The 27,065-nt window shown below is 42.0% G+C and overlaps 1 protein-coding gene across 1 annotated transcript; it reads right to left on the bottom strand.

Annotated features, from left to right (window-relative positions):
• Positions 1–53: 53 nt before the first annotated feature.
• On the bottom strand, positions 54–23,481 carry LOC110499323 (protein phosphatase 1 regulatory subunit 21). The gene is made up of 21 exons (XM_021576403.3): positions 23,132–23,481; positions 21,519–21,587; positions 21,196–21,342; positions 20,715–20,819; positions 19,719–19,883; positions 19,430–19,488; positions 17,932–18,026; positions 17,327–17,379; positions 15,462–15,611; positions 14,561–14,751; positions 14,141–14,277; positions 10,620–10,712; positions 10,232–10,359; positions 8,337–8,489; positions 7,983–8,075; positions 7,451–7,717; positions 6,250–6,285; positions 6,028–6,144; positions 3,503–3,601; positions 2,909–3,037; positions 54–2,109 (listed from the first exon to the last, which is right to left on the bottom strand). Exons 1-21 carry the CDS (start codon positions 23,183–23,185, stop codon positions 2,077–2,079), a joined length of 2,373 nt encoding a protein of 790 aa, XP_021432078.2. The 5' UTR covers positions 23,186–23,481; the 3' UTR covers positions 54–2,076.
• Positions 23,482–27,065: the final 3,584 nt, after the last annotated feature.

Below are 27,065 nucleotides of genomic sequence, written 5' to 3'. Positions count from 1 at the left end.
AGTGTTCAACTCTGTGGTACGTCATCAATAAGTACTAGTACCAACACAAAAAAGAATATTGAGCTCTTTATTATTTATTTCATGTGCAATCTGTTGGTCTGTCAGATTACATTGTTTTACAAGTTTCAGTAGTATAGGGCATGTTGGCAAACCTCTTGATTTCTCATCATATAAAAGATCCAATGGCAGGTATAATAGAGATCTCATTACTGGTAAACCTGGTGGTTGAACTGAACACGTAAGAACCAGTCAACCTATCAGAAGCAAAAGTTTTGATACGGTGTAGCCCAATGAACACGACCCTGCTGTTAATTGTAAACAGTTTAGAGATGTCATTACACATTTCCAGACAAGGGGTTGACTAGCTTGCCAACATGCCAATAATACAATTGTAAAGTGCCGTACACAAACAGTGATACAGTCTCACTCGAGTTCCAAGAGAGTGGACCTTTGTGTGTGTGTATTGCCTTTCAATAGACATATTTCCAAAGATCTCAAACCCAATAATCAAAAAATAAATGCAGGTGAGTGATTACCTTGATATTTCTTATCTTTTTCATTGATCAACCAGTCATTTCATTGGGTCATCATGGAAATTAGACATTTGAAACCGTAGAATGAATGCCTTTGTTTTTTAGTATATTACTTTTAAAAAGTACACAATACAATAAATGTACATTGAATGATTCAAAAGGAGTATTATATTCACAACCCTTTTTCATCAATACATAATAACATGGGTTTAGAGACTGGTGCTACACATACTATGTCCCAAATGGTACCACATTATTCCCTATATAGTGCACTACTTTTGACCAGGGTCCATAGGGCTCTGGTAAAAGTAACACACTATTTGGGAATAGGGTGCCATTTGGGACGCAGACATAGTTCTCCTCAGTGCACATCCACACTACAGAAACATCACAGACAAACGGTCACCATTTTATGAACTCTACATTGGCCCGAGTTCAGATAGAAATATCATATAGAACAGTTCTGTCATGTTAGAACTGATTGGGGAATCGAGACAGATCTATTCTATGTCACTGCATTTCTATCTGCACCGTCACATTCTTTACGTTTCATCTCACGGAATACACCCCTGGACTACTTCAAAATGGCACACTTTTCCCTATATAGTGCACTACTTTTTTTTTACCAAAGCCAGTGCACTAAATATGGAATTAAGTCTGCCATTGGGACATAAACAAGGGCAATCTCCACCTTCTGGCGAGTAAGGTCATAAATGCTACTTGAGTGTTTGGATTCTTCTATCCGTTCTAGAGGATAGATGGGATATCTAGTTAAGGGAATGTGTGTGTGTGTCTTTGTTTCAGGCTTTCGGTTAAGCGCGAAGCCTGGACTTCAGAGGCTAGTGTGTGTCTAATTAATTGGTCACTCATTCCTTGATTTAATCTGGGGCAGCCCTTCAAACAGAAGACTGTGGTAAACATAACCAACATTTGCACACATTCTCTCTCACTGAAACTAAAAACCATCTAATAAAACATGGAAAGATTCAATTATTTTCTGTCACAGTATTAGACAGACATTCTCTTACATAATGCAAACACATTCTCACTCGTTCGTATGATCTCCTCTTCCCACTTAATAGCAATTTGAGTAATACATGTCATTCCTACGCTTAGCACACAGAGATAGGAGAGAGCGAAAGACAGTAACCATGAGGGCCTGGTGTTCTTCATCCCTGACTTTAGTGAGCATCCATGACCTCATTAGGATTTTTATTTTTTCCTCTACTTCCCTCAAACCAAAGGTCAAAGGGTCAAGCAGTTGTCAGTCTGCCCTCCGTCACACGTTAGGAAGCACTTTACAAAAGTCATTATCTGTGTAAATCAGAAATAAACATTAGATAAACTGCTTATTTATGGTTAAGCAGAGTGGTATCAGAGAGACACCCCCTAATAGCCCACCCTCTGACAGAAGTTAACAGGGTCCTCCATCTTGGGGTGCTAGGGAGCTGACAGGACTGTAGTGGGTGGGTTGTCCCATAGTAAAGCTCAGTCCAGGGTGCTCTGCCGATCCAAAATGTAGCAAGTTTCCCAACAGACTTTCCTACCGACTCTTCTTCAGAAGTTTGGAGTTTCCCTGGAAAAGGCAGGAGGGGTTGAGTTACATATAACGCATGGTAAACCAAGACTCAATACATTTTTGAATGAACATTAAAGCGATTAAGCAGGAGCGCAGTCCTAGTATCAACACTTCTGTTTTGGTACTGTAATCTGGAGATCGGAATGGCATTTTTTGAATCAGATTGTGGTGTTAGTACGTGACCAGTGATCACTCATGAAAGAAACCACATGAATGAGTCTAGACTTTGAAACATTGTTAGTTCCATTCTAGAGTTTCACTCACAGCTAATCATGTCATCGGTTTATTTCTTTACACTTGGATTGTATTCAGGTTGAATAGGCTTGTGTCAGCACTTGGCAGCCACCATTCACACACAATAGCTTGGGTTGATGAAATCCATACCCTCAGAACGTATACACACACACCTCATCTCAGAAGTGTTTTAAGAGAAGTGGGTTTTAACAGAAGGCCTCTTCCTCGACTTCAACAGCCCAGCCAAACAGTAATGAATTTCTCAGATGTCAGCCTCTGACTCCAGCAGGTGCTTTTCCTATCAGACCCTGCTGTGCCCCCCCCGGCACATCCCAGCTCCCCTCAGAATGGATAGTAGTTTGTTACTGGGTTATGTCTATATCAGCATAACCTGACCTAGTACTGCTTATGTTGCTGTGTGGGCCAGTGAGTGAAGTGTTTTATTGAACCTTAACTTAACTTAGTTAGTCTCAATGAGATCAAATCTGTTTTGCAAGAGAGACCTCATCAATATAGTAGCAGTCGACAGAGTAAGTGAGGAATGTGTGAGGGGACTCTATACTTTGCTGCCCAGTTTGAGTGTGTCGATCTCCTCTCTCTGTTTGCTGAGAGTCTCGTTCATGCTGCACAGGTGGTCACTCATCATACTGAGCTGTTCCTTGTAACTCCTCTTGGTCGTGGCCAGTTCATCCTGAAAGACAAGGAACATGTTGTGGCTAGGTAGAGCCAATATGTTTATTTAAAGGACTTAAAAAAAATAAAATAAAAATAATGTCCAACTTTATATTCATAATCTCCAGCACCACCCAAACATCAACATATGTGAAAATGATCTATTTTGTAGTAAAAAAATAGAGGAAAATGACAACCAAATTTATCATCCTCTCTTTTTTACTACAAAACAGAAACGCGCAATTTTCACATGAGGTGGTGCTGGAACTGAATATGAAGTTGAACATTTTTATATTTGTTTTTAAGGTTAAAATTAATATGCCATGTTTACTGAATACATGGGAATCCTACTTAAAAAAGCAAAAGGTCAGAACAAATATACATAATAAACAACAAATATCAATGTAATAAATTATAAAGCTGATTGGATCTGGGATATGCTGGTTTCTTTCAGTCAGGCAGTTAGACAACAGATGTCGTTTACCTGGAGACGTGTGATGTTCTGATTGGCCAGTTTGATCTCCTCCGTCAGAGTCTCCCGTGACTTCTCTGCGATAGCCAGACGCTTGGCCAGGGCTCGACACTGAGGGTGGGAAGTTACAACACAGGAGTTAGAGAATAAACAAACCTACAAAATATAACATGTCCACAGATGATCACTTCAACTAATGGGGAGTCACAAAATGGGATGCTCTTCACTAAAACTATTTAAATATAGGCCTACATGATGTCTGGGTTTGAACTGAACGGACCCTTCTACAGTGAAGTTTGACTTTGTGGGAGATTCTAAGTCACTACTTCCAGTTCCCCATCTATCAGGAGGAATCCTACTGCCGTGATGCATAGCACGGAGGGTTGACATGTGGCAGTAAGTCAATACTACATACTAACGCCACATGGCTATCTTTAGATTTGGTTAACTATAGCATAACAACTTATTTCATGTCAATGTAGATACATGTATCTAAAAAAAAATATTTAAAAAGTAACAATTTTAAATTATATATATTATATATATTATATATATATATATATATATATATATATATATATATATATATATATATATCCTAGTGTAGGTCTGGAACCGAGAACCCCAGTGTAAAAATGTTAGGATTTCCCTGTGAGCACACCTGTGTCCGTCCAGCTGGAAATACAGGATGGAATAGAAAGAGCGGATGGAGAGAAGCAAAAGAGGAAGAGAAAATACAAAAATGTCTTCTTAGGGAAACAAGGTTTGACTACAGTATAGTCAACTGTTGCCGTTTCCATTTCCCTTGGAACAAGACGTATAGGACTGAAGTAGGTTACCAAAATAGCAGCAGGAACATATACACATGTACAGTGCCTTCGGAAAGTATTCAGACCCCTTGACTTCTTCCACATTTTGTTACAGCCTTATTCTAAAATGGATTACAATTTTTTTTAAATCCTCAGCAATCTACACACAATTCCCCATAATGACAAAGCGAAAACTGTTTTTTAGAAATGTTTGCAAATGTATTAAACATAAACAAATACATAAGCATTCAGACCCTTTGCTATGAGACTGATATTGAGCTCCGATTGCATCCGGTTTTCATTGATCATCCTTGATGTTTCTACAACTTGATTGGAGTCCAACTGTGGTAAACTCAATTGATTGGAAATGATTTGGAAAGACACACCTGTCTATATAAAAGGTCTCATAGTTGACAGTGTAAGTCAGAGCAAAAACCAAGCCATGAGGTCGAAGGAATTGTCCATAGAGCTCCGAGACAGGATTGTGTCGAAGCACAGATCTGGGTAAGGGTACCGAAACATTTATGCAGCATTGAAGGTCCCCAATAACACAGTGACCTCCGTCATTCTTAAATGGAAGAATTTTGGAACCACCAAGACTCTTCCTAGAGCTGGCCCCCCAGGCCAAACTGAGCATTCGGGGGAGAAGGGCCTTGGTATGGGAGGTGACCAAGAACCCGATGGTCACTCCGACAGAGCTCTAGAGTTCTTCTGTGGAGATGGGAGGACCTTCCAGAGGGACAACCAACTCTGCAGCACTCCACCAATCAGGCCTTTATGGTAGAGTGTCCAGACGAAAGCCACTCCTCAGTAAAAAGGCACATGACAGCCCGCTTGGAATTTGCCAAAAGGCACCTAGAGACTCTCAGACCATGAGAAAGTCCCATCCCTACGGTGAAGCATGGTGGTGGCAGCATCATGCTGTGGGATTGTTTTTCAGCGGCAGGGACTGGGAGACTAGTCAGGATTGAGGCAAAGTACAGAGATCCTTGATGCAAACCTGCTCCAGAGCACTCAGGACCTCAGACTGGGGCAAAGGTTCACCTTCCAACAGACCAACGACCCTAAGTACACAGACAAGAAAATGCAAGAGTGGCTTCGGGACAAGTCTCTAAATGTCCTTGAGTGGCACAGCCAGACCCTGGACTTAAACCCGAACAAACATCTCTGGAGAGACCTGAAAATATCTGTGCAGCAATGCTCCCCATCCAACCTGACAGAGCTTGAGAAGAATGGGAGAAACTCTCCAAATACAGGTGTGCTTAGTTTGTAGCATCATACCAAAGAAGACGCAAGGCTGTAATCGCTGCCAAAGGTGCTTCAACAAAGTACTGAGTAAAGGGTCTGAATAGTTATGTGATATTTCTGTTATATATATATATATAAAAAAAAAACGTGTTTTTTCATTGTCATTATGAGGTATTGTGTGTAGATTTGAGGGGGAAAATTTTAGAATAAGGCTGTAACTTAAAGTCAAGGTGTCTGAATACTTTCTGAATGCACTGTATGTATTAGAGGAAGGAAGACGTGAGGGGAAATGGTTAAGTGACTGTACAACTAGTAAGTTAGTCTTCTGTATAGCAGCGTCTAAATTGAGCACTCATGTGACTTTGTTCCCCATATCTCTCCCCAGTCTCCACCAACAAAATAAGATCTACACATCCTTTTACATTCAATAGGAAATAATAGTTCTGTGTTTATGAATGGGAATTAGATCCAGTGTCTCACCTCAGCATGGAAGTTAACCGCCTTGCTGTCAGAGACCTGTAGCTGTGTGGTGAGCTCTCCTACTCTGGCCATGTAGTGAGTCTTAATCAGCTGTTCTCTGGACTCCTCGTCTCCCACCTGTAAGCACACAGAGAGGACAACAACTTTACATGAAATTGCTCTTACACCGGTGTTGTAATTACACTAGGAATAGTTGGGTCAAGAAGAACAAGACAAACTTACATCCTCGTTGGTAGGAGTTGTGGTTAACATGCCAACCTGATGAGATGAAAAACACAAACACAGTTAGATCCTCACTCCCTATGAGAATTGAGAAAGCTATAAAAATTTAACCAAGCCTGGTCCCAGATCCGTTTCTGCCAACTGCTATAGTCAATTTTGGCTATACAGCACAAACAGATCTGGGCCCAGGCTAATAAAACCCACTGAAATCCAATAAAACACTACAGGCCCCTAATGGTATCTGAAACTGGACCTGCAAGGAATTACATTTATAGACACCTGTGAATGAAGAGTTTAGCTGGTTGTTAATGACTAGCATGGTGCTAGCCAGGTCCCAGATCTGTTTGTGCGATCTTGACAACACAAATAGATCTGGGACCAGATTAAGTGGGTGTATCCTGGACCTTGAGTATGCTATTAAAATACAGGCATTATGAAACAAGGAAGCTGGTGCCTCCCAATAATATTTATTTTCTCATGAGGTGTACTCTCGTTCACTACTAGGGCTCCAGAGTGATGCAGCGGTCTAAGGCACTGCATCTCAGTGATAGAGGTGTCACTACAGACCCTGGTTCGATTCCAGGCTGTATCACAACCAGGCTGTATCACAACCGGCCATGATTGGGAGTCCCATCATTGTAAATAAGAATTGGTTCTTAACTGACTTGCCTAGTTAAATAAAAGGTAAAAAAATATATATATATATATATATTTTTTTTTTTTTATTAAAAAGCATTCAATTTGTAGAGGCATGGGCTAGTGGGAGTTTCCAGCATATTCCTTATACCCATCATTTACTTTCAAATCAGTGAAGGGAAATGAACAAGTGCACACCTTGGGCCAAAGGAAAGATAATTGGAACTTAACCAGACACTGATAACACAAACGCCTTCACTGAAGCCAAAACACTCAAATGCATGTTACGGCTGCTCCCACGAGGATGTGTCTGACTCATTTTGTGGGAAAGGGGAGGGTTGTAAAGGGAGGAATGATGTCCCTAGATTTAATCTCACATCATGCCAGTCTCACACAACTGCAAAGTAGTATTGTTAAGCATGAGGATGAAGACAAATTCAATCACTGTTGAAGAAAAATAAGGTCGCAAAATTCCGGAAAGTTTCCAAAAGTTACCAGTTTTCCTGAAATCCCTTTGAGGATTCTTGCAACCGTAAAGAAAAAACAAGAGTGAAGATGTATCTACCAGACTGTTGCTTAGCATAGCCTCCTTCCCTGCTCCTCTCTCCTCCACCTCGCCGTCCTCCAGGCTGGTGAGGGCTGGGCTGCCCGGGGCCTGGCCCAGGGAGTGAGCTGGGCTGCCGCCTCCTCCCAGGGCAGAGGAGAGCTGTGTCTCCAGGTCATGGATGCGTTGGCTCTCCTTCTCCAGCCTCACCCTGCCCAGCTGGGCCTCCAGCAGCCAGTGCTCCTTCTCCTGCTCCAGACGAGCAATCTTCTCCTGGCTCGCCACCACCTGGGGTGATAGAGGAGAGGACACAGAGGGAGAGGAGAGGACACAGAGGGAAATGGAGATGTGGAGGAGATGACACAGAGGAGAGGACACAGTGAGGAGAGGCAGAAAGAAGAGGAGCGAGTTGGTAAGAGGACTATACTTCTCTAACACACTTACCAAGTCAGTAACCAAATTGGTTACCTTGAGCATTATAAAGAGTCAGACGTGTTTACTAACAGACTGGAGGGTAGAAGGGAAGAGAGGAGCGTGGAAATACAAACAATACCTGTTGTGTGAGTCCCTCTCTGCTCTCTGTAGAGCTAGTTAGAACACGGCGGTGCAACAGGGCCTCTCTGTATGGAACAGTCTCTGGTCTGGGCTGGATACACAGACAGGACAGGAGTCAAATACACACTGTTATACTGAACCACAACATCGTTGTTAAGGGGATGTTCCACTGTTTGCTTTAGGCAGCCTGGATTGGCGTGCCAGATGGGGCAGGATTTACACTTAAGACTATTTTATTGGTTCCATTTTGCTTGGCGAGCTTAATTGAACACAGCTGAATGATGTTTAAATAGTATTTTAACCCAGGTCTGTGAAGGTGACATGACCAGCAAAGCGAGGGAAAGCTACTGACCTTTCTGATGGCATGCATGTAGTCAGAGGCCTTCTTCTTGTTACCCAGCATGCTCTCTGCCTGCAGGGGGTTGAGTGCCCCGGCCCCCCCTCTTGGACTGTAGCCTGTCGAAGACGTGAAGAAATCCAGGTTGTTGCTGAAGAACGTCGCAATCTGTAGAAAAACAGTACAGAATGAATATTACGGTAAGACTTATCATCCAGGTAGACACTAATTCTTTATCATTTGTTTTAAGGAAGTATAAGCTTTATAAAGGTCTTCTTATAAACAGTATTGGTGAGCCATATACATGGTCTTCTAGGCCTATATGTTTTAGTCCACAACGTTATTTCAATATCACGGTGCAACAATGTCATAGAATATACGTTTTCAATCTGTCAATACTGTATACGCTTCAAAATGAGGGTGAAACAGGTGCAATTAAACAAACTAATGTGAAAGGAGTTTATAAAATCTTTTGTCATGATTACTTCACTATACACACACTTAAAACAAACCCACAACACCAAGTCAAACTTTCCTATACACACTTATCCAACACAACTACGTCTCTGTTCCTTTAAGTAGGTCAGTGGAAGAGATTGACAGATTTCTAATACACACTCCCACTTTTCATTATATGAGGAGTGCCTTGCTCCTCTTTTTTTACACTCCCACTACTGTTAACCAAGTTCGTATTACTTTTTTATTTAACATGGCCAGGTGGCCTGGGTGGGCGGAGTTTGCACATTTTAGACCACCTAGGGCACCAGGCCATTCAAAACAACTCGCCCACTCAGATCACCTCATAGTAAACATCCTTCAGAACTCTGCAACCAGCCAGCCCAGAGCATTCCATCCCTGTTCTTCCACAACAACATAGAACAGTAGTCCATCTCTCATACCTCAAACAGTCAGTCTGTCTGGTGCATTCATCAGCCAGGCAGCAGTAGAGACTAAAAACATGCCTTTTACTATTAGAACTAGAATACCAAAAAATAAGCAGTAGGGCTACAGTTATAACAGTAACATATTTACTTCCTCTACATACAATCAGTTGGTACGGTCATGGTTTCAATTCCCGCAAGGCTCTCATACGTATAGTACAAACGTAGCCACTCACTGTCCCGTCTCAGTTTCAAAGCCCCCATCCCCCACCCCTTTTATCTGGGGTACACAGCTGTAATGCTCTGATAAGCTGCGGATCTGTGAAAAAAATCCCCCTGCCCCAACTAAGCCCTCCCTTCTTATTAGTGGTCATGTATTGTAAATGACCGATCCTCACGGTCGATGAGCCAGATACCAAAGTAGTTGCTACTATTGCTTAAACTCATAATATGTCAAGAAAACAGCAAAAATAGGGAAATGGAAATAAGTCCGATGTCATTGACTATTCCCAGGAAGTAAAAAAATAAAAAATGGTCTCATTTTTTTACTGACAAAAATCCATCAATATTTTTTCATTGTGAGAATGCCAACCAAAACAGCGGCTCTGTCAGTGTGCTTGTTTGCTGGGGCCAGTTGTGTCCATTTAGACACAGACGTTGTGATAACAGATAGGGCCAGGAATTGCCAGGGAACTCACGATACGATATTATCACCATACTTCGGTGCCGATACAATATATATTGCGATTTGATGTTCCAAACATATTGCTCATTATACGTCTGCTGCAGAGACAAGAGAAAATGTGTTTTGATCAGTCATGGAAATAAGTGCTGAAAACATGTTGGCTCACTATTTAAAAATAAGATCGAAAACAAGGATGATTTAAAAAAATTATAATAATTATAAATGGACAGCCGAATTGATAGAATATCATCCCAAAATAATATTGCGATATGTAACTGCATCTATTTTTTTCCCCTCGATCACTAATACATACCCAGTGTTTCTATAGCGGTAAATGGTCCTACCTTGCCGGTGCTGCTGGTGAGGGAGCCCAGGGAAGCCAGCAGACACTCATTAGTAGTGCGGAGCTTCTGAGTGATTGTAGACAACTCCTGTTCCAGACTGGCCTTCTGGCTGTAATGAGTAGACATCTCTGTAGAGACAGAGGGATTTAGCTTATACATACAAAATAATCTCCACACACACAGGAAGGAGACCAACAGTTAAAGGATGGCACAGGGGGCTTACACTGTTATTGGTTCCATTTTATTTGAAGCCTGCAGGTATATTGCTTTATAACAGTTAAGCTTAAACATCTCTACAGAACACAGAGGAAGGACAGAGTGGCTTGAACATTAGTCTATAAAAGCAGACAAAATAACAATTTCTAGTAAAAAAAAAAAAAGGTTTCACCTTTGACCGCATCGTGAAGGCTGTGTAGACAGGCCGCTAGCTGGGTGAAGACAGCAGAGGAACTGCTCTGGGGCATGGAGTCCTGTCGAACACCTGGAAAACAATTGCACACATGATTTTCCTCAAGTCCCACACTACTCACTAGTAACATTTTTTTATTTTTTATTATTTAACTAGGAAAGTCAGTCTTCCGAGTGGCGCAGTGCCACTAGAGATCCTGGTTTCGACTCCAGGCTCTGTCGCAGCCGGCCCAATTAGCCCTGCGTCGTCCGGGTTAGGGGATGGTTTGGCCGCTAGGGATATTCCTATCCCAACGGGCACTAGCGACTCCTGTGGCGGGCCGGGTGCAATGCACACTGACACGGTCGCCAGGTGTACGGTGTTTCCTCCAACACATTGGTGCGGCTGGCTTCCGGGTTAAGTGGGCATCGTGTCAAGAAGCAGTAAGGCTTGGCTGGGTTGTGTTGTTTCGGCGGAAGCTTGGCTCTCGACCTTCACCTCTCCCGAGTCCGTAAGAGAGTTGCAGCAATGGGACAGGACTGTAACTACCAAATTGGATAACACGAAATTTGGGAGAAAAAAAGGGGTCAAAAAAACAACTTTATAAAGTAAAATAAACTAGTCAAGTTAAGCAGTTAATAAGAACAAATTCTTAGTTACAATGACGGCCAAACCCTCCACTAACCAGGACGACCCCGGGCCAATTGCGTGCCACCCTATGGGACTCCCGATCACAGCCGGTTGCGATACAGCCCAGGATCTATAGTGACACCTCTAGCACTGTGATGCCTCAGATATAGAACTCCCGAGTGGCACAGCGGTCCCTCTCTCTCTCCTCACTAGGTAAAGCCAGTACACTGAGTGTACAAAACATTACTCTTTCCATATCATAGACTGACCAGGTGAAAGCTATGATCCCTTATTGATGTCGCTTGTTCAATCCACTTCAAAATCAGTGTAGATGAAGGGGAGGAGACCAGTTAAGAGGATTGAGAGTCTTGAGACAATTGAGACTTGGATTGTGTACAGTATGTGTGCCATTCAGAGGGTGATTGGGGAAGACGAAAGATTTAAGTGCCTTTGAACGGGTTATGGTAGTAGGTGCCAGGTGCACCGGTTTCAGTGTCTCAAGAACTGGAACACTGCTGGGTTTCACACAACAGTTTCTCGTATGTATCAAGAACGGACCACCACCCAAAGGATATCCAGCTAACTTGACACAACTGTGGGAAGCATTGGAGTCAACATGGGCCAGCATCCCTGTGGAACGCTTTGGACACCTTGTAGATTCCATGCCCCAACGGATTGAGGCTGTTCTGAGGGCAAAAAGGGCTGCAACTTTTACACTCAGTGTAGCTCACTAGGCAAGGCCAGTAGGCTGATGGTAATCAAACATTATCTACAGGGCCTTCAGAAAGTATTCCTAACCCTAGACTTTCTCAACATTTTGTTGTGTTACAGCCTGAATTTAAAATGGATTACATTTTGATTATCACTGGCCTACACACAATAATACCCCATAATGTCAAAGTGGAAATGTTCACAAATTAATAAATTATCAATACACCCAGTCACTAGAAAGATACAGGTGTCCTTCCTAACTCAGTTGCCGGAAAATAAGAAAACCACTCAGGGATTTCATCATGAGGCCAATGGTGACTCTAAAACAGTTCTAGAATATAATGGCTTTGATGGGAGAAAACTGAGGATGGATCAACATTGAAGTTACTCCACAATACTAACCTATTTGACAGAGTGAAGCCTGTACAGAATAAAAATATTCCAAAAACATGAACCCTGTTTGCAACAAGGCACTAAAGTAATACTGCAAAAAATGTTGCAAAGCAATTCACTTTTTTCCTGAACACACCACTCTCCATATTTGTAAGCATTGTGGTGGCTGCATCATATGGGTAATTGGGTATGCTTGTAAATCATTAAGGACTGAGGAGTGGAATGGAACAAAGCACAAGCAAAATCCTAGAGGAAAACCTGATTCAGTCTACTTTCAACAAGACACTGGGAGATGAACTCACCTTTCAGAAGGTAATAACCTAAATAACCTAAAACATTAGGCCAAATATACACTGGAGTTGCTTACCAAGAAGATAGTGAATGTTCCTGAGTTACAGGTTTGACTTAAATCTGCTTGAAAATCTATGGCAAGACTTGCAAATGGTTGTCTAGCAATGATCAACAACCAATTTGACAGCTTGAAAAATTTTGAAAATAATACAATTGGTAAATATTGGACAATCCAGGTGTTCAAAGCTCTTAAGAGACTTACCCAGAAAGATTATAACATGTATTGACTCAGTGGTGTGAATACTTACAGAAAACATTCTGAATTTCATTTTCAATACATTTGCAAAAACATGTCTTTGTAATTATGGTGTAGTGTGTAGATGGGTGAGGAAAGAACATCTATTTAATACATGTTGAATTCAGGCTGTAACAACAAAATGTGGAATAAATCAAGGGGTATGAATACTTTCTGAAGGCACGACCTTGACAAGATATTTGACCGTCTGCTCTACCAATGGGAATACATGTCCGCAAAGGCAGGCGGGAGGAGACGGGAACATCCTAGACAATGAGAGGGCAGATATGCATGTGAACATGCACAACCCCGATATAAAATATTTTTCTCAAAGCTGCTGGGATGCCACGTGCATCCTCTTATATCAGTACATTCGTAACCACTTCTATTCTACCAAATAAGCCTTGCTTAACAAAATTCAACACACTTCTAGGCTTTAGTGGTATACCGGGGTATTTTCGAAAACCGACTATATGATATTCAATACCATCCCCCAAATATGTTTGTTTCTTTTTCATTCACAAAAATTCTATTGAGCCAATTACATATGTTTGTTTACAAAGATCACATGGAGCAAACTGGTGTTTTAAACTTACGTTTTGTGATACAATGTCCACTGTTGAGCAGCACAAGTGGTGATCAAGTTCCACTTGAAATTCCCTACTAAATATCTTAAAACATAAGTTAACTATCTAAATGCCAAATACATTTTCTCCATCTCAGGGCTCCAGCTATGCATTTGGTTTGCTAACTTGCTAGCTGGTTAGTGTGTGATGGTTAGTGTGCAAGTTCAAGCTTCTTGGTTACAGCAGACGATCAATCCCCTCCTGGATAAAGTGTGAGTTGCCTTTTGAGACATTTGTATAACTTTATGAGTTGGGTTGTCTGTACTTGCATTTTGTTTATGTTCGCTTGTGCTTGTTAGCATTTAGTTAGCATCCAATATAGGAATTCACTAGTACTTTGTTAGCATGATATATATTTGTTATACTCTGAAAGAAATAGCGCCCCCTATGTGCACTGCTGGTAATACCGTATACCCCGGTATGGTACAGGAACTGTATGAAGGTATGGAAATCCACCCAACCCTAACACCCTCCATACTAAAAAAATCCCACTTGGTCTTCTTCACGCTTTATTCTTGCGCGGACTGATTTTGGCGCAGTCAGTCCTCTCACTTCTGTTCTTTGTGTTAACTCACTAGGTAAGGCCAGTAGGCTGATGTAGCTGTGTAGTTTGTCGAACAAAGAAGTGATTCTCTTCATGTCACTCTGCAGCTCCTGGTTCTTCGAGGTGAGAGAGGAGGTACACAGAGGAGTCCAGCACTCTTCCTCCAGACTGGTGAGGAGAAGAGAGGAGGAGAGGGTGAGACACATCGGCTGCAGTTACACAGGCAGCCCAATTCTGATATTTTCCAATTAGTAGGAAAAAAATATCAGAATTGGGCTACCTGTGTAAACACAGCCATAAAGAAACACACACACTCAGAGGTGAGGGCTCAGGTACAGAGAGGGGCCGTACTCTTCCTCCAGGTTGGGGAGGGGAAAAAGAAGAGGGGGATAGGGAGGAACACACACATGCATGCGTACAGTACACATTACCTAATGTAATGAGTACTGACCTTTTGAGCTGGTATGGTAGAATCTTCTGCAGAAAGTGGGTGTAGGAGGTGAAGTGATCGGCAAAGTCCTTGAGTTTCCCCACAGTCTCCAGCACTGTTACTGTGTCCTCTGTGATGCTCTGGTGTAGTTGCACTAGTCCTTCCTCCAGGGGGCGCACATAGGCTGCATTCTCATGTAGATACTGGGAGAACTGGGGAAAAGATTGCAGAGGAGAGTTCATCTTACCTACTTCAGCCAAAATCACTTATTGTATGTCACTATGGATAAGAGCAGGGGTGTCAAACTCATTCCACTGAGGGTTTTTGGTTTTGCTTTCAATTAAGCCCTAGACAACCCAATGAGGTGAGTGCCTTACTAGTTATCAAATCAAATTGTATTTGTCACGTGCCGAATACAACAGACCTTACCATGAAATGCTTACTTACAAGCCTTTAACCAACAATGCAGTTCAATAAAGAGTTAAGAAAATATATACTAAATAAACAAAAGTAAAAAAAATTAATAAAAACAAAATAACAATAGCGAGGCAGTTGATTAATTGTTCATGGCTTGGGGGGGACATGGCGCTCTGGTACCGCTTGCCGTGCGGTAGCAGAGAGAATAGTCTGACTTGGTTGACTGGAGTCTGACATTTTTTGGGGCCTTCCTCTGACACCGCCTGGTATATAGGACTAATTAGTGACCTTTAAATTCATCAATCCAGTACAAGGGAGGAGCGAAAACCCAAAGACATTCGGCCCTCTGGAATGAGTTTGACACGTATGGATAAGAGCATCTGCTAAATGACAAAAACAGGATGTCAGGGCATAGATTGTGTGTGTGTGGGTGTGTGTGTGTGTGTGTGTGTGTGTGTGTGTGTGTGTGTGTGTGTGTGTGTGTGTGTGTGTGTATATCCCTGACCTTCTGGTTGAGTGGTGAGATGGGTTCGATAGAGGAGTCCAGAGGGTAGATGTGTACCCTCTGCTCTGTGTAGGAGTGGAAGTTTAACAGAGCAGCCACTATGTCCTGGACGAAGCCCAAGGCCTGACCAGCCACGTCTCGTGCCTTCAACTAGAGGACAGGAAAATGAGAAATTAGTACCAAAACTCTGGACCACATATCTACAATGACAACGTATGATGGAGCCCTAACTGTTCTATAAAATATGAGGAAAGAAACAATAATACAGGATCATGCTATAGTTCAGGGTTCCCCAACTAGTGGCCTGTGATTTTTTTTGCCCCCCCAATTCTCTTAGCAAAAACATTTTGGGACACAAGTCTAAAAACACCAGCAAATCAGTTCCAAGTGATTTTAATTTGGGAAATCAGTTCCAAAGTATTCCTACACACAATAGAGATATGTGGTCTGGGCCTTAAACTAACCTTCTGGTCCACCAGCCACTGTGGCAGGCACATTTTTTTTTACAAATTAAAAACATACTGTGTATATACAGTGCCTTCGGAAAGTATTCAGAGCTCCTCTGTGGAGATGGGAGAACCTTCCAGAAGGACAACCACCTATGCAGCACTCCTCCAATTAGCCCTTTATGGTAGAGTGGCCAGACAGAAGCCAATCCTCAGTAAAAGGCACATGACAGCCCGCTATGAGTTTGCCAAAAGGCACCTAAAGACTCTCAGACCATGAGAAAGAAGAATCTCTGGTCTGATGAAACCAAGATTGAACTATTTGGCCTGAATGCCAAGTGTCACGCCTGGAAGAAACCTGGCACCATCCCTACAGTGAAGCATGGTGGTGGCAGCATCATGATGTGGGGATATTTTCTGCGGCAGGGACTGGGAGACTAGTCAGGATCAAGACGAAGATGAACGAAACAAAGTACAGAGAGATACTTGACGAAATCCTGGTCTAGAGTGCTCAGGACCTAAGACTGGGGTGAAGGTTCACCTTCCAACAGGACAACGACCCTAAGCACACAGCCAAGACAACGCAGGAATGGCTTTAGGACAAGTGTCTGAATGTCCTTGAAAGGCCCAGCCAGAGTCCAGACTTGAACCTGATCGAATCTCTGGAGACCTGAAAATATGCCCAGCCAACCTGACAGAGCTTGAGGGTCTGCAGAGAAGAATGGGAAAATCTACCTTGTAGCGTCATACCCATGAAGACTTGATGCTGTAATCACTGCCAAAGGGGCTTCTAACCACTATGGAATGAGCATGCTTTGTAATGTTTCTAAAACAACTGAAGTGATGTGGTATATTGCTCAATATTAGAAACATTTTTGTGACCCAAAAATTTTAACCTAAATATCACAGATGAGACATTTTCTCAACTGCTTAGTGACAGTGTGCCTGTGTGAGCTAGAGAATGTCTTCGCTAGAAGTTGAAGCAAACTCCAACATTGAAAAACAACCTATCTTGTAAACAAAACAATGTAAATTGTCAAGAAACACAAGGACAAAGTCTCACTAGTTGACTTTAGTAAATTAGACCAACTTGTATGCCTGTGCGCAGGGCTCCTAAAATTGTATCTTCAGCACTTAAATCACACTGCTCACAGCTCCCCAGCCAGGCATCGTCGCTGCTCGTTGGGCGATGTGGGATATATATTGTAGGGTTCATAGTTCAACCCGCATTTAGCGGGTGTTCATTTCAAACCTTGTAAGCAAGGTTAAAAAATAATAATTTTTACAATATATAAGTTTCGGCTTCTTGTGATCAATTTGCAGTCTACAAATAATTTGTAATTATGTTCTGGCCCGACCATCCAATCAAGAAAAAAATATAATCTTGTTGATGATGCCTCCTATAGGACTTCCTCTCACCTGGTGTCTTCTGTTGTGTGGTGGAACGTTGAGACTGTTGTAGTCACTGAATTCTAGAGAAAAGGGGAGGGAAATTTAAAGGAGAGGTTGCAAGCAACGGCTCGCCAAACTACCTTCAAACTGCACGCAGACATACAAACGGTATCCATGAGTTCATCTGACTCTGGGTGCTTAATTGCCAAAATCTTGCACTATTCCTTTAAAGCGCCGAATGGCGGCATGTCATAGGTCGGTCGGTCCTTCATTTAGCATGAAAACCATCTGAGGAAAACAGGGCTCTAGTGGCATGGCATGACACACATTACAGTCCTTCAGTTTTCCTCTTACAGCGTCAGTGAGATTGAATTACGTTTCTATTTCATTAGTAGTTAGTACTGCATACATATATGTGTGGGTGCCATGTCTTAGAATGGGAAGACATGCTCATAGATAAACCATCATCAGTGATGTTTCTACAAGGTTGTGTTCATTAGAGCACACACTGCAACAGAAAATGTATCATGAGCAGTTCATATTGGACAAATCCAGGTAGTCCCTTACTCTTTCAGTCAGTTTTCTTCCTAATAAACATGATCTGGGTCAGTGAAATGTTGCATAGTACTCACTGGTGTCGTTGAAGGGCACTTTCTCTTGGATGACAATGCTGCTCTTTTTCACATGTCTGTTGAGCTCTGACTGACACTTCCTCAACTGCTGCTGACTGGAGAGAGAGGGATGATTGTGAGAGGAAGGGAGGGTAGAGGAATCAGGAGATGGTGAATGACCACTCAGTGACCATATTAAATACTTCCCTATCCACATTATTACAACCCTCATTATTCCATCATGTTAACCACAAGTCCTCTACCAGATACATATAATCATTCTCCATCTACACTGAGTGTACAAAACATTAGGATCACCTGCTCTTTCCATGACACAGCTTTCACTTGGAGGCACCTGGTCAGCCTGATCCCTTATTGATGTCACCCGTTAAATCCACTTCAAATCTGTGTAGATGGGGCCTCCCGAGTGGCGCAGTGGTCTAAGGCACTGCATCACAGCGCTAGAAGCGTCACTACAGATCTGTGTTTGATCCGGGCTGTGTCACAGCCGGCCCCGACCGGGAGACCCATGAGGCGGCGCACATTTGGCCCAGCTTTGTCCGGGTTAGGGGAGGGTTTGGCTGGCTGGGATGATAGTAGGTGCTAGGTGCTCCGGTTTGAGTGTGTCAAGAACTGCAACGGGTTTTTTACGCTCAACAGTTTCCTGTGTGTATCAAGAATGGTCCACTACTCAAAGGACATCCAGCCAACTTAAACTGTGGGAAGCATTGGAGTCAACATGGGCCAGCATCCCTGTGGAATGCTTTGGACACCTTGTAGAGTCCATGCCCCAACGGATTGAGGCTGTTCTGAGGGCAAAATGCAGTGTAACTCAATATTAGGAAGATGTTGCTAATGTTTTTTAAAACTCAGCGTAACTCACTAGGTAAGGCCAGTAGGCTGATCAAAGATTATCTACAGGGCCTTCAGAAGGTATTCACACCCTTGACGTTTCCACATTTTGTTGTGTTACAGCCTGAATTTAAAATGGATTACATTTTGATTGTGTGTAGGCCAGTGACAATACCCCATAATGTCAAAGTGAAAATGTTCACAAATTAAATCAAAAATGAAAATCTGAAATGTATTGAGTCAATAAGTATTCAACCCCTTTGTTACGGCAAGCCTAAACTACATTCAGGAGTAAAAATGTGCTCAACAAATCACATAAGTTGCATGGTCTCACTCTGTGTGCAATAATTATGTTAACATGCTTTTTTAATGACTACCTCTCTGTACCCCACGCATACAGATAATTGTAAGGTCACTCAGTCCAGCAGTGAATTTCAAACAGCTGTAACCACAAAGACCAGGTTTTCCAATGCCTCGCAAAGAGGTCAACATGGGCCAGCATCCCTGTGGAATGCTTTCAACACCTTGTTGAATCCATGCCCCAACAAATTGAGGCTGTTCTGATGGCAAAAGGATTGCAACTCAATATTTGGAAGGTGATCCTAATGTTTTGTACACTCAGTGTATATCTAACTGGTACATGTGTAGATTAGAACAAGTTATTTACCATTCCTCTGTCCGAGCTCTGCACTCTTTAGCTTCCCTCTCCAGAGTCTGGGATTTCACCTGTAGGAGGACACAGAAAATAGCATCATGTATTACTATTCTATCATTTACCAATAACAAAAGATTGAGTTTTGCCTTTGTTCAGTCGCTTCCCACTTGCCCTCATCCTCCTTCCAGCCGTCTCTCTCGCCATCTCACCTCTACTCAGACCTTGTCACTAACGTTTCTCAATAGTGTCCATGTAGTTGCAGGTGAGACATCCACTACTCTCCACCTCCCCTCCCTCTCACCTCCAGTCTGGCCTTGTCACTCTGTAGTCTCTCAATAGTGTCCATGTATTTGGAGGTGAGTCCATCAACTATGGCCTGGTGCTGTTCGTGGTCTCTCTCCAGCTCCTCCAACTGGACCTTCAGCTGAGACTCCTGCTGCCTGTGCTGCTCATCAGCCTCATAGAACTTAGAATAGAACATAACTTTATTGTCCAACCAAGGATTAAACATTTCTTTGGGCATCACCTTATAAGAGTTCTAAAAATATCATCATTCTCAGACACACATTCTAGAACAGACCAGCACACAAAAACAACTGATCAAATACATTATGTAGTACACATATTCAAGCCAGTAGTCTCTTTGTAAACACTTGCCCATACATACAGTTGAAGTCGGAAGTTTACGTACACCTTAGCCAAATACATTTAAACTCAGTTTTCACAATTCCTGACATTTAATCCTAGTAAAAATTCCCCGTCTTAGGTCAGTTAGGATCACCACTTTATTTTAAGAATGTGAAATGTCAGAATAATAGCAGAGAGAATGATTTACTTCAGCTTTTATTTCTTTCATCACATTCCCAGTGGGTCAGAAGTTTACATACACTCAATTAGTATGTGGTAGCATTGCCTTTAAATTGTTTAACTTGGGTCAAACGTTTCAGGTAGCCTTCCACAAGCTTCCCACAATAAGTTGAGGAATGGGCCAAAATTCACCCGACAGAGCTGGTGTAACTGTGTCAGGTTTGTAGGCCTCCTTTCCTCGCCCACGCTTTTTCGGTTCTGCCCACAAATTTTCTATACGATTGAGGTCAGGGCTTTGTGATGGCCACTCCAATAACTTGACTTTGTTATCCTTAAACCATTTTGCCACAACTTTGGAAGTATGCTTGGGGTCATTGTCCATTTGGAAGACCCATTTGCGACCAAGATTTAACTTCCTGACTGATGTCTTGAGATGTTGCTTCAATATATCCGCATTGTATACACTCCCATGTCTCAGACACAGACATACCTGGATGTGAAGCCTCTCGTTCTCCTGGATCTTCTTCTGCAGGTCCTCATCAAACACACTCTGGGTCTGCTGCAAGCCCTGTTGGGAGGGGGAGTCCCCTTTGTTCTGGTGAAGAGAAAGTGTCTGAGATCGACTACACCGAATCACTGATCGACAAATCACCTTGCATCCAATATTAATACTCATTATGTGATCGAGATGAGTGATTCTGCATTTTGCCTTGCTTAAACTGATCTCAAACATGATCAAAGGTAGAAGGAGAGCAAGGTAAGCCTGTTGAACTATGACATGTCTGATTGTGGGGTGCACCCTCCTCCCAGTCTAATATACTGCCATTTTAGCAGTTGCCTTTATCCAAAGCTATAGTCAAGCGTGCATACATTTCACACAGGGGTGGTCCCGGAAATCGTACCAACAATCCGGTCGTTGCAAAAGCCATGCTTTACCAACTGAGCTACAGAGGACCACTGTCTGTCTCTACCTTGCTCTTCTTGCCCTTGGCCTCGCTGGCAGACAGTTCCTCTTGGAGCAGCTCTACTCTCTTAGCCAGCTGCTGGTTCCTGAAGGTGAGACTGTCCATCTCCTGCTCCACCTTCCTCAGGCTCTGTTCTCGCTGCTTCACCTGATCCTGTAGTGTCGGTGTGGAGGAGAAGACGCTCAGTGATTTTAAAGTATATCACCCAAAATTCCCAGGTTTTTCAGAATTCCTGGTTGGAGGATTCCCTTCCTGATTATTTCCTCCAACCAGGATTGGAAATTGGAATTTTGAAACCCTATTCCAGAGGGCTCTGAATGGTTCTGTACCTTAAGAGAGGTGGAGCTGGCCTGCTCATCTACCACGCCTTTCTTCAAGACCTGGTTCTGTGCCCGGAGCTATGGAGACATGGGGAGTATAGACACTGAGCTGTAGGTCTACTGCAGACACACCACCTCTAATGACCAAACTGGCCAAATGTACAGTATTGCCTCAGCCTTTGGCTTCTAAGCAAAGCAACATAGCTATTTTATGGATTTATTTTGTGTGAGACATATTGTTAAATCATCAAATATGGATAACTCCACTGCAATGCATGACTGCACTAACATTTCTGAAGGTTGGGTGAATGTTGCTGCTTATTGGGAAACTACACCCCATATTTAATGGAAAATAGAAATAACAGGATATTGGCCAGCGGGGAGCTATGGTTTTACAACATTCAGACAGGAAACACCATGCATTCCATTCACTGCCTGTCAACTGACAGTGTTGGTCAGGAGAATGGTTCTTATATTAACCAAAGCTAGTTAGTCTAACTGACATTTATTTTAATAATGCCTAAAAAGGGTTTTTAGGATGGGTACTATTGACATGGATACCAATCCATTTTCTACCTAACGTATGATAGGGGATTTGAAGAACATGGCTGCCCGTGTTTTACTCAGGCTATGTAACATTGTATTGTTTAGAGAAGGGTGGCTTCTGTTCTGGCCTACCCTCCTCCCTTTGTCATAACAGACAGACACATTGTGAGTGTCAGCTGACATATCAGGCAGTGACCTAGGCTAAATCATAGAATGAAGAAACCAACCAAAATAATGTTCACTATGAGATTGTTTTGATTGATTGACAGCAGTTAGCTACATCCCTTGCTGTACACAGTTCACGTTCAGAGTAAACAGTGCAGTAAAGACACCAAATATTGCCTTCGATTATCACAAACCAACCTATTAATGGGCTGCTCTCTCTATACTTGACAATACACCCAGGAGGGTGACACCCTGAAAAGGAACTTGATTGGAAACAGATCGAGCTAAGTAACTAGATACTTTGGACAGCACCTTTTATTTTTTAGGTTGGTGGAGGAGGAATAATGGTTCAGGCTATGCCCCTTAGTTCCAGTTAATGCTAGAGCATACAATGAATGACATTCTAGATGGTTCTGTGCTTCCAACTTTGCGGCAACAGTTTGGGGAAGGCCCTTTCTTGTTTCAGCATGACAATGCCCCTGTGCACAAAGCGAGGTCCATACAGAAATATTGTTTTAGATCAGTGTGGAAGAACTTGACTGGCCTGCACAGAGCCCTGACCTCAACCCCATCGAACACATTTGGGATGACTTGATACACCGACTGCAAACCAGGCCTAATCGCCCAACATCAGTGCCGACCTCACGAATGCTCATGGCTGAATGGAAGCAAGTCCCGCAGCAATGCTCCAATATCTAGTAGAAAGCCTTCCCAGAAGAGTAGAGGCTGTTATAGCAGCGAAGGGGGGCCCAACTCCATATTAATGCCCATGATTTTGGAATGAGATTTTCGACGAGCAGGTGTCCACATACTTTTGATAGTGTACCTTGCACGTTAGTTAGAATGAATCAGCAATCGGATTAAATAGCCAAGAACTGTGGCTAACGATAGAGCAACAAATAACTGCTTACCTTTGAATACTCCAGGGCCAATTTGGTGTATTTCGCTTGCAGGTCTGCAGCCATTGCTTTAGGAAAAATAAAGCTAGTTAGCTGGATAACCAATATGTAATGGAATAGCTAGCTAACGCGAGAAAATAAACTGGCTAGTTACTGTAGCGCAGGTACACTGACGAGTTAGCTTGCCGTTTCTTTATCTGAATGACAGTTGGTGCAAGTGACTGATAAACAGTTTCATGCCATGTATGAAGGGGAGGATAGCTATTCTATAATCTGATTGAGTGGTAAAGCCGGATGTTATTCAGCTAGCTAGTAAGCTAACGATCCAGCAACAATAAATAAAAAAGCACTTCCGGGTCAGTGAATTTTCCAAATAAAAGTCCTTCACGTAATAGTAGAAAAGTATCAATATACGGTATATTTTATTATATGAAAAATAATTGTGTATAACTTAACAATCATTCATATTTGTTCTTATTTAAGTGACATTTGAACCACGAAAACATGTTTCAATGTCAAATAAAGAATAACACATTTCTGTATACAGTATACACATATAGCACTGCACAGGAAAACTATCGAATGTGTGTCCATAAAACCAGGGTCTAGTCTACTCACTGGAGTCCCTAGAAAAGTTTGAGTTTGAACAAAAAGATAGGTCATAGGAAGTGTTGCTGGACTTTTACTGTGGTCAAAAAGTGTAAAATGTGCTGGTCTAGTTCCAGGTCTTTCTGCAAAGTGTTCCAAGATGATGTAAAGGGAAACTATAACTACATGTAACTACAATCCTTTATAATTTATTTAACCAGAGGTCACACTGTGATTTATGCTGCAAGAAAGCAGCATAAATATACTGTAGTCAAGGATGTGCAAAACTTCCAAAATTCAATTACACAAAATACAATTACAAAATACCATAATGATCAATGTATCAAAATAAACAACAAAATGATTGTATTTTGAAATTTATTTAATGAAATACTTAAAAGGTGCACTATGCAGAAATCAATTCTTCAGGTGAATAAGTCGACGTGTTTGTGGTAGAGAAATTAACATTAAATTCTCTGGCAACAGCTCTGGTAGACATTCCTGCAGTCAGCATGCCAATTGCATGCTCCCTCAAAACTTGAGACATCTACGGCATTGTGTTGTGTGACAAAACTGCACGGTTTAGAGTGGCCTTTTATTGTCCCCAGCACAAGGTGTGTAATGATCATGCTGTTTAATCAGCTTCTTGATATGTTACACCTGTCTGGTGGATTGATTATCTTGGCAAAGGAGAAATGCTCACTAACAGGGATGTAAACTAATTTGAGCAAAATATTTGAGAGAAATAAGCTTTTTGAACATGTGGAACATTTCTGGGATCTTTTATTTCACCTCATGAAACATGGGACCAACACATAACATATTGGGTTTGTATTTTTGTTCAGTGTAGTTCATTGAGCATGCCGTCAGACTTCTGATACCAATGCAGGGTGAAAGGGGACACGAAATTGTGAACTGCTTTACAAAATATAAAAAATTGCATAAAGTATTTTGAAAATACAAATTACAGCACTCAAAAGTATCTTGTTACAAAATATATTGGAGTGTAGTTCAGCCCAGTGTAATGTTAATGACAAAATACTCCAGTGAAATACATGTTTAAAATACATCCAACAGAAATGTTGCATTTAGTAAACACATGAGACACAACAAACCATAAAACATAACAATGAATGCAAGTTAAAAAGGCGCAAAGTGCATAAAACAAGTTAAAAGAGCAAGTTTAAATACAGCAGCCCTCCAATCTGGGATTTAAAATCATCAATCAGAGTAAAATTACCTAGTTTTAGGTCCTTCTGAAAAGTGTTCCAAGATAAGGTAAATGGAAACTATAGAGGACTTGCAGTTGACGTACGACGCCTCCTGGTGGCCATGTTGGAAGACCACATTAATTAATCTGACAACAAGCTGACTACCACAAACTACTTGATAATGGTGCCTTAAACTAGTTGATTCATCACCATGGTCATTTTCTGTTCAGTATTTGCCTGCTCCAACAAGGCAGGAAAGACAATGAGGATATTTTTTTTTACAGATTCCCTGCAACCATTGGTGACAAGGAGATAGCATGCGCTCAAGCAGGTATATTTCACTGGTCATCCCCAAAGCCAACACTTACTTTGGCCGCGTTTCCTTCCAGTTCTCTGCTGCCGATGACTGGAACGTATTGCAAAAATCTCTGAAGCTGGAGTCTTATATCTTCCTCTCTAACTTTAAGCATCAGCTGTCAGAGCAGCTTACCGATCACTGTACCTGTACACAGCCCATCTATAAAAAGCACAACCAACTACCTCATCCACATATTATTACTTACCCTCTTGCTCTTTTGCACCCCAGTATCTCTACATGCACATCGTCATCTGCACATCTATCACTCCAGTGTTAATGCTAAATTGTAATTATTTCGCCTCTGTGGCCTATTTATTGCCTTACCTCCCTACTCTCCTACATTTACACACACTGTACATAGATTTTTCTATTGTTTTATTGACTGTACGTTTGTTTATGTGTAACTATGTGTTATTGCTTTGCTTTATCTTGGCCCTGTCGCAGTTGTACATGAGAACTTGTTCTCATCTGGCCTACCTGGTTAAATAAAGGTGAAGAAATACAAAATAAGTCTCAAGAACAGTCGGAAAAATGAACCCTTTTTTACCCATCTAGACCCGAATCCAGACAGCCGAGTTTAGCTGTTATTCTAACCAGGTGTTAACAACAACATGAAATTAGCCAGCTAGATAGACTAGTAGTGTACTAATAGTGTACCTATTAGCATGTGTCGCGTGAGTTTCACGTTTTGGGAAGCAATTTTTTTCACCATAAATCTGCACCTTTATAACAAAGTATTACATGCATATATCATTGCATTTGCAGCCTTGTGTAAAATTACTATTCCTAATGTTGTGAATAGATTGGATAGTCACAATGTAGGCTATTAATGAGCACGTAGTGGAATATGTTTGGATGTTAAATGACCAGCCTTGGCTATATCAGAGAAGTTTCTTTCCTTAGCAGTGAAAAATGTGGCCTTTTGATAAACATTGCATCCACTTCTACTACACTTTATGACTCGAGACATTATTACCCCAATCATTTTAATACACAGCCTACACTGCTGACAACAGATCAATGACAACGACCTTGTCTTGAATGTAACCATGTAATCTAGATCTATAAAAAGGGATCCAGCTTGCTGTTGCCAAACTGAGCAATCGGGGGAGAAGGGCCTTGTTCAGGGAGGTGACCAAGAACCCGATTGTCACTCTGACAGAGCTCCAGAGTTCCTCTGTGGAGATTGTTGTCCTTCTGGAAGGTTTTCCCATCTCTGCAGCACTCCACCAATTAAGCTTTCATGGTAGAGTGACCAGATGGAAGTCACTTCTCAGTTAAAGGCACTTCTCAGTTAAATGACAGCCCGCTTGGAGTTTGCCAAAAGGCACCTAAAGACTCTTAGACCCTGAGAAACAAGATTCTCTGGTCTTATGAAACCAATATTAAACCCTTTGGCCTGAATGCCAAGCATCACATCTGGCACCACCCCTATGGTGAAGCATGGTGGTGGCAGCATCATGTTGTTGGGGTGCTTTGCTGCAGGAGGGGCTGGTGCACTTCACAAAATAGATGGCATCATGAAGAAGTACAATTATGTGGATATATTGAAGCAACATCTCAAGACATCAGTCATGAAGTTAAAGCTTGGTCACAAACTGGTCTTCCAAATGGACAATGACCCCAAGCATACTTCCAAAGTTGTGGCAAAATAGCTTAAGGACAGCAAAGTCAAGGTATTGGAGTGGCCATCACAAAGCCCTGACCTCAATCCCATAGAAAATTTGTTGGCAGAACTTAAAAAGTGTGTGCGAGCAAGGAGGCCTACTAACCTGACTCAGTTACACCA

Source organism: Oncorhynchus mykiss, chromosome 20 (genome assembly GCF_057628025.1).
Source record: "Oncorhynchus mykiss isolate SJ-2025 chromosome 20, ASM5762802v1, whole genome shotgun sequence".
Lineage (NCBI taxonomy): Eukaryota > Metazoa > Chordata > Actinopteri > Salmoniformes > Salmonidae > Oncorhynchus > Oncorhynchus mykiss.
The sequence above is the reverse complement of the archived record's forward strand: the minus strand, read 5'-3'. Positions and strand labels throughout refer to the sequence as shown.

Bases quoted from the DNA above. Each gene is read 5' to 3' on its own strand.
- LOC110499323 (XM_021576403.3), bottom strand. From the start codon at position 23,185: ATGGCTGCAGACCTGCAAGCGAAATACACCAAATTGGCCCTGGAGTAT. The intron at 14,278-14,560 runs GTCAGTACTCAT...TCTCCTCACCAG, and splicing joins CTACCATACCAGCTCAAAAG to TCTGGAGGAAGAGTGCTGGA. The intron at 8,490-10,231 runs GTAGGACCATTT...GTTTTTCTACAG, and splicing joins TCACCAGCAGCACCGGCAAG to ATTGCGACGTTCTTCAGCAA.